General features: G+C 38.0%; 1 protein-coding gene across 6 annotated transcripts in view; it reads left to right on the top strand.

Moving 5' to 3' along the window:
- LOC110839492 (cell adhesion molecule Dscam2-like) overlaps window positions 1-20,960 on the top strand; it is a 186,116-nt gene that overhangs the window by 141,953 nt on the left and 23,203 nt on the right. For all 6 annotated transcript variants that reach the window (XM_087354717.1, XM_022083712.2, XM_022083714.2 and 3 more), the window contains exon 5: window positions 6,555-6,716. In XM_087354717.1, coding sequence (XP_087210843.1) covers window positions 6,555-6,716 — 162 coding nt within the window. The remainder of the gene's footprint in view (window positions 1-6,554; window positions 6,717-20,960) is intronic.

The following is a 20,960-nucleotide window of genomic DNA, read 5'->3' as shown; positions in this document are numbered from 1 at the left end:
GCAGTATGACCTCTGAAACGTTGGTTAACATCGACCAGACTACACAGCGCAACAACCCAGAAGACGGAAATCTTCATACTCTGATGACGGAGGCAGTATGACCTGTGAAACGTTGGTTAACATCGACCAGACTACACAGCACAACAACCCAGAAGACGGAAATCTTCATACTCTGATGACGGAGGCAGTATGACCTCTGAAACGTTGGTTAACATCGACCAGACTACACAGCGCAACAACCCAGAAGACGGAAATCTTCATACTCTGATGACGGAGGCAGTATGACCTCTGAAACGTTGGTTAACATCGACCAGACTACACAGCGCAACAACCCAGAAGACGGAAATCTTCATACTCTGATGACGGAGGCAGTATGACCTGTGAAACGTTGGTTAACATCGACCAGACTACACAGCGCAACAACCCAGAAGACGGAAATCTTCATACTCTGATGACGGAGGCAGTATGACCTCTGAAACGTTGGTTAACATCGACCAGACTACACAGCGCAACAACCCAGAAGACGGAAATCTTCATACTCTGATGACGGAGGCAGTATGACCTGTGAAACGTTGGTTAACATCGACCAGACTACACAGCACAACAACCCAGAAGACGGAAATCTTCATACTCTGATGACGGAGGCAGTATGACCTCTGAAACGTTGGTTAACATCGACCAGACTACACAGCGCAACAACCCAGAAGACGGAAATCTTCATACTCTGATGACGGAGGCAGTATGACCTCTGAAACGTTGGTTAACATCGACCAGACTACACAGCGCAACAACCCAGAAGACGGAAATCTTCATACTCTGATGACGGAGGCAGTATGACCTCTGAAACGTTGGTTAACATCGACCAGACTACACAGCGCAACAACCCAGAAGACGGAAATCTTCATACTCTGATGACGGAGGCAGTATGACCTGTGAAACGTTGGTTAACATCGACCAGACTACACAGCACAACAACCCAGAAGACGGAAATCTTCATACTCTGATGACGGAGGCAGTATGACCTCTGAAACGTTGGTTAACATCGACCAGACTACACAGCGCAACAACCCAGAAGACGGAAATCTTCATACTCTGATGACGGAGGCAGTATGACCTGTGAAACGTTGGTTAACATCGACCAGACTACACAGCGCAACAACCCAGAAGACGGAAATCTTCATACTCTGATGACGGAGGCAGTATGACCTCTGAAACGTTGGTTAACATCGACCAGACTACACAGCGCAACAACCCAGAAGACGGAAATCTTCATACTCTGATGACGGAGGCAGTATGACCTGTGAAACGTTGGTTAACATCGACCAGACTACACAGCACAACAACCCAGAAGACGGAAATCTTCATACTCTGATGACGGAGGCAGTATGACCTCTGAAACGTTGGTTAACATCGACCAGACTACACAGCGCAACAACCCAGAAGACGGAAATCTTCATACTCTGATGACGGAGGCAGTATGACCTCTGAAACGTTGGTTAACATCGACCAGACTACACAGCGCAACAACCCAGAAGACGGAAATCTTCATACTCTGATGACGGAGGCAGTATGACCTGTGAAACGTTGGTTAACATCGACCAGACTACACAGCGCAACAACCCAGAAGACGGAAATCTTCATACTCTGATGACGGAGGCAGTATGACCTGTGAAACGTTGGTTAACATCGACCAGACTACACAGCGCAACAACCCAGAAGACGGAAATCTTCATACTCTGATGACGGAGGCAGTATGACCTGTGAAACGTTGGTTAACATCGACCAGACTACACAGCACAACAACCCAGAAGACGGAAATCTTCATACTCTGATGACGGAGGCAGTATGACCTCTGAAACGTTGGTTAACATCGACCAGACTACACAGCGCAACAACCCAGAAGACGGAAATCTTCATACTCTGATGACGGAGGCAGTATGACCTGTGAAACGTTGGTTAACATCGACCAGACTACACAGCGCAACAACCCAGAAGACGGAAATCTTCATACTCTGATGACGGAGGCAGTATGACCTGTGAAACGTTGGTTAACATCGACCAGACTACACAGCACAACAACCCAGAAGACGGAAATCTTCATACTCTGATGACGGAGGCAGTATGACCTCTGAAACGTTGGTTAACATCGACCAGACTACACAGCGCAACAACCCAGAAGACGGAAATCTTCATACTCTGATGACGGAGGCAGTATGACCTCTGAAACGTTGGTTAACATCGACCAGACTACACAGCGCAACAACCCAGAAGACGGAAATCTTCATACTCTGATGACGGAGGCAGTATGACCTCTGAAACGTTGGTTAACATCGACCAGACTACACAGCACAACAACCCAGAAGACGGAAATCTTCATACTCTGATGACGGAGGCAGTATGACCTCTGAAACGTTGGTTAACATCGACCAGACTACACAGCGCAACAACCCAGAAGACGGAAATCTTCATACTCTGATGACGGAGGCAGTATGACCTCTGAAACGTTGGTTAACATCTACCAGACTACACAGCGCAACAACCCAGAAGACGGAAATCTTCATACTCTGAAGACGGAGGCAGTATGACCTGTGAAACGTTGGTTAACATCTACCAGACTACACAGCGCAACAACCCAGAAGACAGAAATCTTCATACTCTGATGACGGAGGCAGTATGACCTCTGAAACGTTGGTTAACATCGACCAGACTACACAGCGCAACAACCCAGAAGACGGAAATCTTCATACTCTGAAGACGGAGGCAGTATGACCTGTGAAACGTTGGTTAACATCTACCAGACTACACAGCGCAACAACCCAGAAGACAGAAATCTTCATACTCTGATGACGGAGGCAGTATGACCTCTGAAACGTTGGTTAACATCGACCAGACTACACAGCGCAACAACCCAGAAGACGGAAATCATCTGTATTCTTCTCGTCTGAAACAAAATCATCTTCACGCTAAATTTCTTTCGGACCCTAAGCTCTGTGGTATTTATTTGCTTTAATGTTAGTTTTCATTAATAACAAAATATTAAAGTACTTACCACGCGTAACTTCGCCATATCTTATCAAATCTTGTAAATTAAATTAGTAAGTAGTGCCTGTGGAAAATCACGGGAGCGCGGCCATAGCTCGTTGGTTCGTTTTCAGAATTGTAAGCGTCGTTAGAATGCGAACATTTTCATGCTTACAAGACATGTTAACAGCTGTAACAGTGTATTCTACTATGTCATTTATTAAACAATTTAAATTTCTCAAAGAATATTTTAAGGTATGTTTAAAAGGGGGAACAGTATAATGGGATACGAACGCCATATAAATATGAACCATTGAGCGAGGATAAATAATGCAAATCGGGCAGAATGCCCGGCCGATGTGAGTGTTTTCGACGTAACAGTGATGGATTAGAGTGCGAACCGTGAAGTGAAGCTTCTCGTTGCGTAGCTGTTTTAATTCCCCTGATATTTCAGACTTCTCCAGTTCAAATATTCTCACTATACACGTACGCGCACACTAAATCAAACTGCGATGTGATGTGATATATCCTGAAATTGTGTATGAAAAATTAAAAGCTTAAAAATGTATATTTCTTGCAGCTGATAAAAATTCAAAGTAGAAATCCGTAAAAAATCTCCGGAATATTTATACTTTGTGAACTTGGTATCATTTTGTTGACACTCGTAATTAAAGTAGGGAGAATTACATATTATTAAATTTAAATTTAACATAAAATATACTAACATAATCATGTCTCTTAGATGTACAATTAAATCGATGTTCAAATGTAGCGGAATTTATACACTGACGATTATCATACTGAAAGCCTGTTTCACGGTGTAAAGTAGCTTAATATCGTTATCCGTCAGCGTTATATAATTCCAACAAATTACACGTTAATATTCATACTAACAAGCTAATAAACTCCTATTAATAACTGATTAATTATCGGATTTTCACCACCGTAACAGTAAACAAATTTAAATTTTAAACTGTTTAAACAACGGATATATATCAATTTATATGTGGCTTAGTATAAATTTATTATTTGTATCCTTTCGCTCTAACGTTTTGTTGAGAGTTACGTGAACATAATGATTTATGTCTGCATCACGTGTTTGAGTTTATGGATAACAGAAGTTGAAGTTTCCCAGCCACTACCACGTGCTTTATAACTGGAAAGTAAGAAAAGTTAATCTAAATAGACAGCAAACTGCAGGTACCTCAAATCCAGTTTGCAATAGGTCACAGGATGACACACTAGATTGTGTAAGAAATCGTAATTATTTATAAAAAATTAAATATTCTGAAAAATATATAATATTGTCTTATTACAGATCTGGAGGGGAAAATACGTGTGTATGGTAGAGTACAATACTGTTTTTTAATAATTTTCTATTGCCACGGTAAAGAATTATTCGCCCGGAACTTGCAACCAAAATATAATTGTCGAATTATATGTATTTTTCATATTACAGTAAATATAATTTATCAAATGAGCCAACTCGTACCTCAAGTTGAAATTCCTGTCTGTACTCTATGATTATTTTTGCGTAATTTTAAATTCTATTAATGTATGTGAGGACTTTCGGAAGCTGTTCTTCGTAGATTACAGTAATTATGTAAGACGTTCGATTTAATTGTCCACTACGAATTTTCTTCGAAAATTTTGCCACAGTGAATAGGTCTTATTTCTCATCATGGAATCAAAAATTGTTGCTTTAGGTAACTCGAGTCTGTTGTGTGGTACAAAAGTTTGTAGCACATCGAAAATCCCATGGCGAACGAGTAGATATCGAATATATATATATATATATATATATATATATATATATATATATATAAATCAGTACACATGAACCCACAGCGAACTTGGCTAACTTTAGAAAATGTTCAAAGTCCCTGTTCTCCGAGAAACTTGGTCCCACTTCAGTGATCTCTCATACAAAAAAAAAAATACAGAATGTATTTGAAAACTCGACCTAAAAAAATCTACATTCTACGGTACTTAGTAACACTATGTACGGGAAATTTTAATAGGTCTACATTTTATTCCATTTGAATCAAATGTTATGGTCACGTTGTCTTTGTATCTGGTCTGCACATACATTGACTCGTTAGGTAGAAATACATTCATGACGGCAAAACATTTATGGCTTCGTGAATTGTAAAGCTCGGTTACAACGTTTTGCCATCGGACTTTCAGTTAAAGTAGAACATATCTGAATCATTATTACTGCATCAACCACGCAGACATTACATCGAATAGGGTTCATTCCAGCTGTGGTGTCGTATCGTAAAACTGACCTATTCATCGACAAACAGCAGTTGTATGAAGTTTCAAAGCTTTGGGAGGTTTGGAAGTCATAATAAACTCACTGGACGTCGTGGTACAGTTTCTTTAAAAGTGTTAAAAAATTCCTCATGACAGCTATTTTCCTAAGCTGTACCCACGCGTAATCTGTAATATATAAACTTCTCTCTCCAATTTTATTTAATCTTATCTGTTATAAGGATTAACGCACAAAACGATATTAGACCTCAACTGTTTTGTATCTGTGCAAAATAAATAAATGCTGTGACGAAATTATATTTGTACATGAAATACATTCACGTAGCACGGACTTAAGGTTTTAGAATTTTAGGCGAGTCCTACGCTGATATAAATAAGCGTGGTAAGTGAAGAGATCTGCAATCCCACGTCCATTTGCTGAATTGGGAATAACGATTGTCAAATTCAAAAGTTAAATATTTCAGCAGATCTGTCTGCAGCGTTTTAACGAATATCGTGTTGTCCTGTTGAATTTATTGCTACGTGTATTAACTCTGACATCTGTCGAAACAAGTAAAGCGAACGATGAAACATGTATCCGCTTTCCACATTTTGGAATTTGCAAGTTCGATGTTCCTCCCGTCAGTATCGAACAGGCGAAATTTTAACTAAATACGTCAGAAAATTTTGCATTCGGTTCGTCGTTTTACTGATGGAACATTAATTAAATGCAGCGATGATCTCTTCTATTTGGTCTACAAGTAATACAACGTTAAAATTCTCAGTATATAAACGTATTATTACCTCTTATTCAATTTTGAAAAATTCCGGGCTTTCCAAGTTCATACTCAAAATTCTGACTAAAACTTTTTATTTTTACAAAAGTTAATCAGACGCGCTGATCTATGAGCTCAGCTTTGAAATATAATTTTGCCTCAATGATTTGAAGAATATTACCAATTTCGATTAAATTAATTATTTGTTTTTTCCGTCAAATCACTATGTATTTAAAATAAGATAATTAAAATAATTAAAATATCATTCTGTGTTCCATATCGATTATTCGATATTTTAATTATTTTAATTATCTTATTTTAAATACATTGTGATTTGACGGAAAAACCGAATAATTAATTTAATCTAATAAGTCACAATTTGACGCAACTACACTATCTTATATTACCAATTTCGTATTGAGCTATATTTCTCTGATTTAAACACTGTTTATCATTGCTCTCAGCTATTTGCTGAGTATATGTTGGCATTGCGTTTCGTTACAGTGGTGATGCAAGATTTCTCCGTTGGCGCCACCGGTAGCTCCGTGTCGAGAGGTAACATGGCGGTCCTGCGCTGTCTTGTCCCGAGCTTCGTGCGTGATTTTGTCAGCGTAACTTCGTGGCTTCAGGACCAGAAGTTCAACATTTATCCATCCAGTGACGGAGGTAATGATGATTCAGATACTTAGACAGATTTAAATAATTAACCAATTCCCTTTTGCTGAAATACAGTTTTCGTAAGTGTGTTTTATGACGTCTTACGTGCACGTATATGTTTAATTTCAGAACTGTATATTAGAATTTAACACACAATTAAGGTCTTGGTTCCATGGTCGAAACAGTGCACGATTAACACCAAAGGCGTAAGTCTACACGTTCTAAATCCACGATAACAGAGCTTTCAACCTATCTTTCACGATTGGGAGTCATTGTACCTCATATTAATGTACGTCGAGGTTTAGTTGTGGTCAGTTATTGAATATAATTAACGTGATTATTTAATTTTAGAGCCGATTGGATCGAATTTTCGTGAAACAAATATAATTGCTTTCGACAGAACGTGATATCAAATTGCGATGAAATGATTTATGAATCTGTTTGCCGATCAAGCGATATTAATAGGCTGAGTAAAATATAATTGGTTTGCCCCAGGATTTAAAAAGTGGAATCAAAAATGTTTTGCAACAAGTATAATTGCCATGAATGTACGTTTTAGCCCACAGATTAATATTTTCGTCGTGTTATCATGAGCATGAAATTTAAGACATGTCTACGAATGAAGTGTATACTTGCATATGATGGACCCCGATCTCCAGAATATTCTCCCCTGCCACGTCACTAAAATGTATCTGTACCTCTTGTCATCATTAGTATCATAGTATGGGCCTTGCTTCCTACGCGAAAGCCCTGGATCGAGCCCAGTTCAGTCCATGTGAGATTTTAGGTTGACAAAATATCGCTTAGTATCGCCATCAACGTACGAGCAAACCTCTCAATATTTTTATGTATGAAGGCAAGAATTAAGTATCTGATTCGGTACTGTAAATTGTCATACCTCGGGTGGCTTTTTACCTGTTTAAGAACAAAATGCTGACGGTAATACAGGGTGTGCCAAAAAGACGTATATACACATTTTAATCCGAAATCTTAACCTTATCGTTATACATCTTTTTGAAACACCCTGTAATTGTAAAAAGGAATTAAGACGCGACAGAGTGCTGGAGGAAATTTTGTAATGAGGAGGTTTATGAATTTTACTCGTCATAAAATACAGAGTAACAAAAAAATATCGTTAGTGAATTTGGTGTCTTAGAACACGGAACATTTGAGCGTTTCTTACTTAAGTAAAAACTTAATCAATGCGTGATCCGACTGTATTTAATAGCATTTGATGACGTCGACTGCAGTTTTCCACTCCGGTTTGAATAAAAGCAGGACATTTCTTGACTAGCTGAGAGGTTTTTTTTCTTTTCTTTTAGAAAATGTCAGTGCCAAACACATTTTTCCCTCTATTAGTAATACACGGCCAGTTTAATTGACTTGAACTTCATAACGAGATTGTTGGAGGCTGTGTACAGCATCGTCTCCCCTGTGACGCTGCACAATGCGACGCGAAACGACACGACGCTAAGAGACGCCGTGGTCTAATCCCACACGCCGTCAGCCAAACATGGAAACTCCATTACAAGTGTAAAAGGATTGGGCATTGATCAGTATAGTACACAGACAGGAACCAGGGACCCATGTATTAACCGGCGGGTAAGGTGGGGAGGATGGTCGGATGAGGTAAAGTGCGAACAACATGTGACCAATAGGATCGTCACGAAAATAGATAATATGGCGGGATTAAAATTTTACGTCACCTTGATTCAAAAGTAATGGTCTTCTAGAGCAGTGGTATTCAACCTTTTTTGTTCGCGTACTCCCAGATATAATTTCTCTTCAACTTTGTCCCCCCAAAAAGTTGTTGGTGTATAATTCAAGTTATACGTAGTATATAATCTACATATAAAATAAATTAATTAAATTACATTACTGATTATTCAGTGTTTATTATAAAATAATATTTTTTTAAATTTCACGTACCCCCTAAGATGTCTTCGCGTACCTCCAGATATAATTTCTCTTCAACTTTGTCCCCCCAAAAAGTTGTTGGTGTATAATTCAAGTTATACGTAGTATATAATCTACATATAAAATAAATTAATTAAATTACATTACTGATTATTCAGTGTTTATTATAAAATAATATTTTTTTAAATTTCACGTACCCCCTAAGATGTCTTCGCGTACCCCCAGATATAATTTCTCTTCAATTTTTTCCCCCCAAAAAGTTGTTGGTGTATAATTCAAGTTATACGTAGTATATAATCTACATATAAAATAAATTAAATAAATTACATTACTGATTATTCAGCGTTTATTATAAAATAATATATGTATTAAATTTCACGTACCCCCTAAAATGTCTTCGCGTACCCCCGGGGGTACGCGTACCCCCAGGTTGAATACCACTGTTCTAGAGAGATCGTGCGTAAAAAGGTCATGACGAATTCGATGAAACGTTTCGTTATTGAAGTTTTGAAGTCTGACAACTCTAGATATATATATATATATGTATACATATATATATATATATATATTAAAAAAAGAAAACTAACTCCTCGCAGGGCTTATTTTAATTTAAAATATCGTTGCTGTCAGTAACACGAGAAACGTTAAACCACTTCGTTTTTACACAAAAAAGTATTTAATCGTTTTTAGTAATATCCTCGTACATTTTGGAAAAAGGGTGGAAATTATAAAAAACCTTACTCGGTAGTGGCTTTATTTCTTTCTGTTAAGTCCATTACTTAATCAATCACGTACTACGTAATAAAAATCCTTGTTTGATGAATCCACATTTTGATCTGAGAAGATTTATGTGCAATTAGTTGAGATTCTGCAGTGTTGCTTGTAAATTAGACGAGTTTTTGTTTACGTTAGTAGTCGATCATTAAATTCTCGCAAGCTTACCATTCGAGTCATCATTTGATATATTTAGTATTTCTGAAAAAATATATCTTTACCAAGACTCGAACCTAGGACAGCTTGACCCGTGTACTTGTAATCTCCTCCCCTAAAATAAATAATTGTGTTATTTACGTATTTTCGTCTGTCGTGCTTAGTTTTCGAGTTTATGAAATCGTGTTCTTGGGGACTCGAATCCAAGACAATTCTTTTGAGAGAATGTCCTTTGTTGGCGTAATATCCTCGCTAAAATAAGTAACTTTGGTCTCGTCTCCCTTCTATCGTGTGCCAAAAATCAAGAACTCGTTATTTCTTCTCTAATGTGTTTTTAAGCCAGCGTACGCACTCCTTCACTCAGGCAACAGCTTGTCACGTGAGCATTCAATATTTTCTCCCCTCTCTCACACTTCAGTCCTCTTATCTGGACATTTTTGTTGGTAATTTTTCATTAGGAACTTTCATATTGACTGTCATATGTCAACCTGGTTTGAATTAACTCGCGCCTTATCTAACGTCAGACAACGGTGAAGCCAGGTGGCGTTGTAAATTAATCAGCAGTCTGCTTTGTGCAAGGGAACACGGCGAAATGTACCTTCTTTTTATACAGGTTTTAGCTTAGATTATTTAAAGAGGTTATATTCAAAAAAAAACGCGCGTACGAATACATTCACTACATTTCAGTCTTGAATTATTAAATTTTTTCATAAACTGTGTAGACTTTGCCGTAGGAATTTATTATATATTTTTTAAGAACAAGGAATAAATGTAGGTAGGTAAAATGAAGGTTCTGATGGGCCCCATGAGGATGAAGGCAGCAGGATAGTTGACAAAATTTCACTTTTTACTGTACATCTCCTATTTTTTTTAGGACGATCGAATCGAGGACAATGAGATTGTGTACAAATTACTATATGCACGTCGCCACTAGGCAGCTTTTAGAAGCAATTATGAAGAACGTAAAGAGACACTTGAAATAATTAGTCACCGTTCGGGCATACCGAAATGGTTTTAGTATATGTGTTACCTCAGTTATGGATAGTCTAAATCAGTGGTATTCAACCTGGGGTACGTGTACCCCCGGGGGTACGCGAAGACATCTTAGGGGGTACGTGAAATTTAAAAAAAATATATATTATTTTATGATAAACACTGAATAATCAGTAATGTAATTTATTTAATTTATTTTAGATGTATAGATTATATACTATGTATAACTTGAATTATACACCAACAAATTTGGGGGTACAAAGTTGAAGATAAATTATATCTGGGGGTACGCGAACAAAAGAGTTTGAATTCCACTGGTCTAAATCGAAAGATACGTAATTAAATGTAACTTCAGTTTAAACAGAGTTTTTGGATAATATCGTTCTGCAGTACACGGAAAACGTCGTGTGATGCAGGTAATAACTTCTGTTCCCCCCCCCCCCCTTCTCGTTAGCTGTGTTTCGAATATTTTAGATTGAATCGAATTGTTTAATGGCGTGAAAATTGTTCATATATTTTTTGTACTATCTCCAAATTTATCTCACTGTGTCTTAAGAACTTAGTACCTGACAAAGAACAGAATTACATTATCTCTTTGGTATAACGTCCACTCTTGGTACATCTGTACCAAGGTCTGATTAAGTTCTTTCTTTCCAACAAAATTAGGGAGGAAAATAATTCTCTGAGTAGCCTCCCGGAAAGTGAAAAGATATTGTAATCAACTTCATCACCAGTTAAATTTATCTGACAAGAAGTTCTATCGATATTCGAGGGTAGTCGTGTTAAGTTGTGCAGCCAAAATGACAGTCTTTGCCTGAAGCTTAACATAGACGAGGGTAGTGTACAGTAGAAAGACGCTATGTTCTGTATAATTCTGCTAGAGGGAGCCACAATTTAGTGCCAGTTTCAAAATATAACGATATAATATCGTCAGTACAGTATATTATATTATATATATATATAAATCGCCATATTTATATTTCTCTGCAAGTGTTGTCTCGAGATTTTTGTAGTCAGTAAATATTTTTCATAGTCAGAAAAAATAATTCTATCCTCTGCCTGATTTGGTGTTTCATATTAATCGTAGCAGACATCCGAAAGCACGTGATCCACTCCATTGCGTGTTTACATATTTACGTTGTTAAGTTTTAATGCAAGAACAAAGTTATTTAAGCGATTCACGGTCTAGAGATTTCGAGTGACGACATGCGTTTATAATATCACATTTTTTTTACGAAAGTGCGGATATAAATTCGTGTAAAATGATCGGAATATTTTGTTGTGATATCTGTAACTGGTTGAGCATACGATTTTGAAAGCGAAATTTTAGAAATATACCGCGTAATTCAGAGCTATAGTACAGCGGAAAAATAGAATGTTTGCGGAATCATTTGGCGTAAGGAAATTTAATTCATATTTCAGATTCGAAACATTTTCCGATTTATGGCGTTATAAAGTTTATGTAACTTTTATTATTGTGGTTGTCAAGTTTTATCAAATTCAAACTTTTTTTTTACGTAATATGCCAATTTATTTCCTAGTTTGCAATAAAAGGAAGACAGACAGAAAATTCTGTCCTTTGTAGCATTTTTCAGTCGTCACTTCAAAACATTTTTTTCTTTATTCGTGTGGTGGAGTCTTCTTACGGGATACCAGCTGAAAATAGGTCAAACTTCGTAAATGTTCTTCACAACTCACTGATTAATCTTCTGTGCTGGTCAGATTCGTAATTAATTTTGAAACTATGAATTTCTTTTTATACATTTGGATGAACCGCCACGGTGGCCTTGTAATCCTGGGGTCTCGGGTTCGAATCCCGGCGGTGCCCGAATTTATAACTTGTGTTGGGCAAGGCCGTGGTCTAGGCAACACGGAGTTTTCCTCCGTGGCATCCCAACAATTACTCCATTCACACACAGAAGAAGGCAATGGCAAACCACTTCTGGATCATCTGCCAAGAACGTATATGAACAGGTCCCAGTCCGAGAAAAGGATGGAAGGATCCTGTTCATATGGACCTGTCGTGAGACAGAACACTAAATAATAATAAGATGAGGTGGTCTAGCGGTTAGAACGCTGGCCTTGTAATCCTGGGGGTCTCGGGTTCGATTCCCGGCGGTGCCCGAATTTATAACTTGTGTTGGGCAAGGCCGTGGTCTAGGCAACACGGAGTTTTCCTCCGTGGCATCCCAACAATTACTCCATTCACACACAGAAGAAGGCAATGGCAAACCACTTCTGGATCATCTGCCAAGAACGTATATGAACAGGTCCCAGTCCGAGAAGAGAAAAGGATGGAAGGATCCTGTTCATATGGACCTGTCCTCAGACAGAACACTAAATGTAATAAATACATTTGGATGACACGGGATCCTGTCACGTGATACATAAGAACCGTGGCTTGATCCACCACACCTTGTTATTGCTATCCTGTTTGCTATAAACTATAAAAACTCGTCACCCGTGTTTTGTGTTCCCTTCGACATTTACAGCTGAGTTCTTACGACGTTGTCTCTCGCGCGGATTGAGTCGGAAAGAAACCTCTGAGGAAGATTCTGAAATCATTTTGTGGTGTGACCTTACCTCTGTCAAAGTCAGTTTATGTCTAAATTGATTTATGAAGGCTCTTCTAGTGTCTTTACGAAACTTGAAGCTGTGTAAATGACTTTTTAATCTGAACTGAATTCAGAGTCCAAGACAAATCATCCAGGACAGTGAGTTGTTGCTGATTTGGGGAATTTCGTGGAAAATAAAATTAATGTGGGGATGGATTCACTTGGCAGAAGTGTCGTCCTCTGTTAGCGTTGCATTCTCGTAAACCGGACACCCCCCCCCCCCCCCGGGGGAGGTGGTCTGTATGGTCTAATGCAAATGGTCCCTTAAGACAGGTCACACTTCGTTGTTCAAAGGAGAATGTCCCAAAACTCGCCACTCCGTTAGCTACTTAAGTATTTTGTGAGAATTTTCTATTTCAGACTACGTCGTTTCGAAAGCTTTGATATATTCCAGAAAAGGCATTTTATTCAGAAGGCTCATTTATGGTATAACGTACATGAAAAAAGCTGGTTGATGGTTCTAAATTTAGGATATGTGAAGTTGTTTTTAAGTAAGGGACATTCCGTATCGAGGTACAAATTTGAACCGAAACCAGAATCTTCCAATTTCTTTTTCTGTTTTATTTTAATTTTGAACAGAATACGCGGTTTTAGGGCACCGAAATTTTTGCAATTCGCCTCTTTAAACACGCTGTCCGTTTAAGTCTCTTCCTGGCCGTGATTTTGCGGGCAGACCGGGCTCATAAGTACGTAAAAAGTTTCTGGTAATCCATTCGTAGTCGCATTTATTCATAACTTCGACACAAATCTAATTTTATTCTGCCAAAGGTTTATAAGTTCGGCCAAAACTTTAATCAATAACACGAGATATAACTTCTTTAATTTCACTCGTGCCGATTTGCGGGTTGCGTTTAATCCTGGTTCGATTGAACTCATCACCGCGGTTTCCTTCAACCAGGTAACATCTCTGCCCCTTTGCAACATGTCACAGAAAACATCTCATTATGTCTTGCCCCAAGCCATCTGACGGTAATTGCTAAAAGTTTATTTTTCATATGCGATTCCACCAGAAGCATACGTCCTTAATTTAAGACGTGTTAAAGTATTTTATAATGGACTGATATATTCGTGATCACCCTGATGATGGAGGCAACAAGGACCTCTGAAGCGTCCGTAAACTTCTATCAGAAGACAGCCATCTTCGGACTCACCGCCTTCAGAACGTCAAATCCCACTTTGTTCTAATTTCTCGTCGAGAAATGTACCATCTCAGTATCTCATGGCCTTGATGAGGTCTGTTTTTCAGGGGTCTCAAGGATACTTGAACAGTATAGAATTTCACCTCGGCTTTATAATTCTGTAAAGCAAGAGTGTTTTTTTATGAAATGTTTTTTCTTGAATTCTGAGACAGTTTTGGAAATTGTGTTGAAGAGAGTTGTGTAACTTTTAAATGTTTAAACATTTCATCTTGTGTTCTCCCCCCTTCCGTTGTATGGTATTCATCATTCGACGTAAAGTATTGAATTATTTTATTAATTGATTTTATTATTCATCGCTACTTGTTATAATCTCTTGAATTTCATTTTCCTTCTAAAATTTTCATCTCATACTTGAAACTGATATCTATAATGAATCATCCGAACTTTGCATTTAACTTGGTCTTCAGTAAAGACAAGTGTTCTCGATTCTTGTATCCCTCATTCTCCCCCCCCCCCCCCCAATTTCCAATTTACGTCGTGTTTTATTCAAATACGGTATATATTAAACCAGATTAGTGATAATAGGCATCTTTGGCCCAATCCACGATTTTGAAGTTAATGTAATTCTAAGTTGTCTTGTGTCTCTCATTAAGTCAAAATTAAATTGGTCTCAGAATATTGCCAAGTGATTTTTCATAATCCAAAAATGTTATTCAGCCTCTACCAGGAGTGTAGCGTTCATGTTAGCCGTGTTAGCCCGGTTAACACTTTGAAAAAAGTTTTATCGTGATATTAATTACGTAATTTTTGTTTTACGCGTGTGTCGTGTTTTGATCGTGTATAATGGATTATGTACGGTGTATATACGTAAATAACAAATTTTAATAATTCCGGCCTCAAATTTTGAACAAGTGACACTTCACCAGTGGCCTCAAAATCACGTTCCTTTTATTTTTAATTCAATTGTTTAAGGCAAAGTACAGATATTTTTTTATTCTCGACGTACAGTTGTGACCATGAGTTCCTCCAGGCCAATAAAACTGTGTTTCGTATTTTTATAATTTATTATTCATACTAACAGCGTTGTTAAATAATCCACAAGCAAATAAACACGCGGTTATGTATATGTTTTTTTTTTGCTACTAATTTTATAATCATTCAACCGTATCAGAGAAATTATAAAAATCTTGTAATCGATACTGCGTTGTTATATCATTTGAGGAATGCAGAGAGGAATATTCATTAATGAAACAATATGAAGTCGTAAAGTGCTATCAAATCAGTGTGCATGCATGGTTTGCATTACTCTAATCTAGATGTGGCATATATCATTGTGTTAATTAACTCTGCTATTGCGAAGGCAGAATTCCGTGTACCAAACGATAATATGTGCAGTGACGGACGTGTGCTAACACAGCTAATGTTGCCCCCCCCCCCCCCCCCCGTTGCCTGAGCTTCTGTCACGAATTTTATGGTGGCCTGAGGTTAAAGGTTATCGCAATAAAACATTCTGATAACCTTTAAAAACCTAGTGGTACATATTCGTTCCACCTGCTTGATAATAAACTTATCTGTACTTTTTTGTATTTCATGTAATTTTCTATGTAAACAGATGTTATTTACTAAAACAGCGTTAACAGACTTATTTTTCGCAATGGTTAAGTTTTGCTTTGAGGTTTCTTGGCGATCTGAGTGTCATGTCAGACATGTTAGGTTAGGTTAGGTTAGGTTAGGTTGGGTAAGGTTAGGTTAGGTTGGGTAAGGTTAGGTTAGGTTAGGTTATGTTAGGTTAGGTTATGTTAGGTTAGGTTACAGAAAGTTGTTAGGTTAGGTCAGGTTAATTTAGGTTAGGTTAGGTTAGGTTTATTTTGTTTAGGACAGGATAAGTAAGTTTAAGTCAGTGCAGGATAAGTTATGTTACGTCAGGAGAGATAAGTTAGGTTAGGTTAAGTTACAAAAAGTTGTTAGGTTAGGTTAGGTTAATTTAGGTTAGGTTAGGTTAGCTTACGAGAGGATAAGTAAGATTAGTTCAGTTCAGGATGTTATTAATATGGAGCGTCCAATTAATTAGATCACCTATTAAGTGATATGTGATATTCATAGACAAATGTGAAGTGTGTCTAGTCCAGGTCGTGAATTCTAATTATTGTCTAATTTCCAGCTTGGTCTTGAAACGTGAATAGACTTTGCGCTGTGACTACAGTGTACCGTGTAATTAGGTAATGTGATGATGTTTGTCGCTTATAACATGAGTACGTCATTACGAAAGCGACGAGCAGTTATGGGTGTCACGTTGACGCATCAAGACTCCCTGAAGTGGGATCCAATTAATTAATATACACAGTAATCGAATTTAATAACGATCAGAAACTACAAATCGATACTTTCGTTATTAGTGATTCCGGGTAAATGCTATTGTAACTTTATTTCCGTATTCTACATTTGTGTTTCTTTGGGGGGGGTCTTTCAAAAATCTTGTATGCTTATTTTTCGTTCGTACATCATTTCGAATATTTCTATAGGTTAGGTTGGCATCACTGTCGTAATGCACCCTGGACCAAACTGGACACTTTACCTACGTCACTAACTTGTAGGTAGAAGGAATGCAAACCCGTATACTATGTAAACAAAAAACATCGAGCTACAAAATAATGTCGATGGTAAATAATGTTTTTGGTATAAAGATTATATGCTCACTTGCCTGCTATCTGTCCCTGTGATCCACGTTTGTTTTTAACGCTACTGAAACGCACTGATTCGCCCCGACTACAATGCCTGTGATTTATTTTCAGTAGTGAACTGTAGGAACAGTTTTGATTGTGGAGAAAAATTGTTTTGTTGAAAATCAGTCTGAAATTTTTGATATATTTTGTGGTCCCAATTTTGTAAAAGACAGAAAAACAAATTTTTTAAGTATTATAAGACTACACGCTGGCCTTGAAATCCTGGGGTCTCGGGTTCGATTCCCGGCGGTGCACGAATTTTTAACTTGTGTTGGGCAAGGCCGTGGTCTAGGCAACACGGAGTTTTCCTCCGTGGCATCCCAACAATTACTTTATTCACACTCACACAGAAGAAGGCAATGGCAAACCACTTCTGGATCATCTGCCAAGAACGTATATGAACAGGTCCCAGTCCGAGAAAAGGATGGAAGGATCCTGTTCATATGGACCTGTCGTCAGACGGAACACTAAATAATAATAAGATGAGGTGGTCTAGCGGTTAGAACGCTGGCCTTGTAATCCTGGGGGTCTCGGGTTCGATTCCCGGCGGTGCCCGAATTTATAACTTGTGTTGGGCAAGGCCGTGGTCTAGGCAACACGGAGTTTTCCTCCGTGGCATCCCAACAATTACTCCATTCACACACAGAAGAAGGCAATGGCAAACCACTTCTGGATCATCTGCCAAGAACGTATATGAACAGGTCCCAGTCCGAGAAAAGGATGGAAGGATCCTGTTCATATGGACCTGTCGTCACACAGAACACTAAATAATAATAATAATAAATAAGACTACCTAATTTTGTGATGAGATTATGATTAATTTGGTTCGTTTTCAGAGACAACTGAGCGTATACAAGTTCTTATTTGAAGGTTTCGCCATACTTTTAGCATCTTTTTTAGAGAGTAGTTGAATCTGAGGGCCTGAGCCTGATAAACGTCTAACTTCACAAACAAGCCGTCTGTTGCTTGCAGAGTGTTTTATGGTGTTCAAATGTGTGACAGGAATTTCTTATGACGCCTTAATACTGTGTCAATGTCTTATCGGCTTACCGTTCCTCGGTAACAGCGAAATACGTTTAATATCACTTTTAATAATATTATAAAGTTTTCAGGCCCATTCGAAAAAAGGTGTTTGATCTTGTCACTGATTCGTTTGTTATTCAATATGTAACAGCTTCCTCAAACTTCTTTTGTTGTCAAACGTACAAAGTTTAAAACTGCCCTAGAGCAATTCTTTGGAAAGGGGGCGAACGAACTTGCAGATTAATGGTTCGTCGTTTTAACGTTGAATAATGTTGCAATATTATTATTTATGAGATGATAATGTTGCGTCATATTGTGATAAATATATATTTGTTTAAATCTTGTCAGTCTAAATCACAATAAAATTCCTATTAAATATTAAAATATTACTATAATTAACATTTAAATATTTAAAATATATTAAATGATGTTCTCTATCGAAATGTTCGATGAAAATCGAACATTTCGATAGAGAACATCATTTAATATATTTTAAATATTTAAATGTTAATTATAGTAATATTTTAATATTTAATAGGAATTTTATTGTGATTTAGACTGACAAGATTTAAACAAATATATTATTATTTATATGTCTCGCGGAGAAAGACAATTTTTGTAATGAAATAGTCTAGCAGTCACAGTTTCTATACGTTTCAAGAAATCGCGGACAAAGGTACTGAGGAATGTAGTAAGAGAATTTACAAATTTTATACTTCAAGGTCACAGTCCCTCTTTCGGAGGAGTTCTATGTTACCAGTTGAGCATTGGAAGCTTCGCTGCTCTGCAAGTTCTGAGCGGTCTTCATTCACCTGTGCTCATCTCTTCGTCTCTCTGTTCTCTGTGATTTAGATTTCATCGGTTTATCTCTGTCCAACGTTTCCAGACTGGTCCGAAGATAAGGATGAAGCCGTTCTTTGAAACGTAGTGACTTTAAAACATATTTTATGGTTGTTAAATTAAAATTTTAAGTCACACACAGTTAATAATATTCAAATAAAATGTTACATTTATAATAATACCATAACCTCTCGAAGGTATTACAAACCTTGTCGAAGGCGAATATATTTTTGTATATTTGCGACACCCTGTATATAACAGATCAGGCCACTTGAGGTCTTTTATTGGCACTTCGATGCCTGGCAGTGCTTACACGACGAAGAAGCCACGTTCTCTTGTCGGGTGGAACATAACTACGGGCTATCAAATGTGTTTGCAGACTGCGTCTCTCTGGAACCATCGGTCGCTGCTAGATTTCTACTCCGCCCGGGTTCTCCGAGTTCAAAATCGGCTTTTAACCTAATTAGCATGCACGGGCTCTTCCTCCCCCCGCCCCACGCCCCCGGGGGGGGGGGGGCCACCGCATCGGTCGCTCGCCTTTGTGTGACGCTGAAACCCAGACCCGATGTCCTTCCCGCCCGGCCACACCACACCCAGAACCACCGAACATGGACCCAGTTTCTGTGCCAGGTTTTAACTCGAATGACGTTACTTAAAGATTTCCTCGTCATTGTGACATTATTTGTCTAAGATACTGTCGCCCATTCACGGTTTAACAAATATTATTTTCATTCGTTACACGAATTAGTAGATCCACGGTGGTCTAGCGGTTAGAACGCTGGCCTTGTAATCCTGGGGGGTCTCGGGTTCGATTCCGGGCGGTGCCCGAATTTATAACTTGTGTTGGGCAAGGCCGTGGTCTAGGCAACACGGAGTTTTCCTCCGTGGCATCCCAACAATTACTCTATTCACACACAGAAGAAGGCAATGGCAAACCACTTCTGGATCATCTGCCAAGAACGTATATGAACAGGTCCCAGTCGGAGAAAAGGATGGAAGGATCCTGTTCATATGGACCTGTCGTCAGACAGAACACTGAATAAATATGATAACACGAATTAACGAAGCTCACAAAATGGCTGCCGTTTCTACACGTCTCCGTAATGTACAGGATCCTTTGTGAGCCTTCGAGATAGACAATTAACGTTAGCAGCAATTTTCTTGAGTTAGAATGTTTCTGTTTGCTGACAAATTGCAAACGCGAACTTTTACTCCGTGACGTCACAGCTGCGAAGACGATGATGATGATGATGTCTTGGGCTGTGAGTCGTGTGGACTCGTAGGCAGAATCTAACATTTTGTAGAAACCAACTTTTCTGAGAAAATATTCTTCTTCCCCTGACGACAGAGACAGTGGTAACCTTTCTCTGAAACATTGGTTTCTACCTGAGATTATAAATGACGTTAAAGTCCATAACAGCAACAACATCAATAAGTTTTAATTAAGCTGTAACTTTAAGCTTTAAACGCCAACTCAGAGATGAGACCGCGTCGAATCTAATATTTCTCTTATCACGTGCGCTCTATTGAATTCTGGGAAAAATACGTACTGATTTAAATACATTTGGTTTTAATACTTAATATATACAGAGAGGATTCTCATAAAATTCGGCTTCTAAATTATAATAGGCCTATATGTAATTCGTGTACATACCGCGCCATATTTAATTTATTATTAATTTTACCTCTGTAAATATCTTTATCTGTATTTGGAGTTAATATTAATATTTTTGGGGAAATAAAATTAACAACCAAGCAATTATAAGCGACACATGCGGAAGGATGGGGGAAAAAACCGTACATTTATTTGTATCGAAAATAACAGTGAAACGCACAGCACGTGGAATTAACACTGTCAGCATCAGATTATTACGTGTTTTAAAACCGATGTCCTACGCGTTTTAAAACTCTTTTTTATCTACTCCCACGCGTCCAATACTAGAGTCGTGTTATCAGTACCGAGTGAATTTCCATATCGGAGAAGCATCAAACGTTTAGGATATTGACTGATACATGTCATCGGATATTTTACTTTGTCCGTAAGTTCATAAAAACACTAACTAACTAGATGGC

This window comes from Zootermopsis nevadensis, unplaced genomic scaffold, assembly GCF_977971745.1.
Source record: "Zootermopsis nevadensis isolate Lab colony 2312 unplaced genomic scaffold, Znev_1.0 Znev_ptg000023l, whole genome shotgun sequence".
NCBI classification, from domain to species: domain Eukaryota; kingdom Metazoa; phylum Arthropoda; class Insecta; order Blattodea; family Termopsidae; genus Zootermopsis; species Zootermopsis nevadensis.
This window is presented reverse-complemented; position numbering and strand designations above follow the sequence as displayed.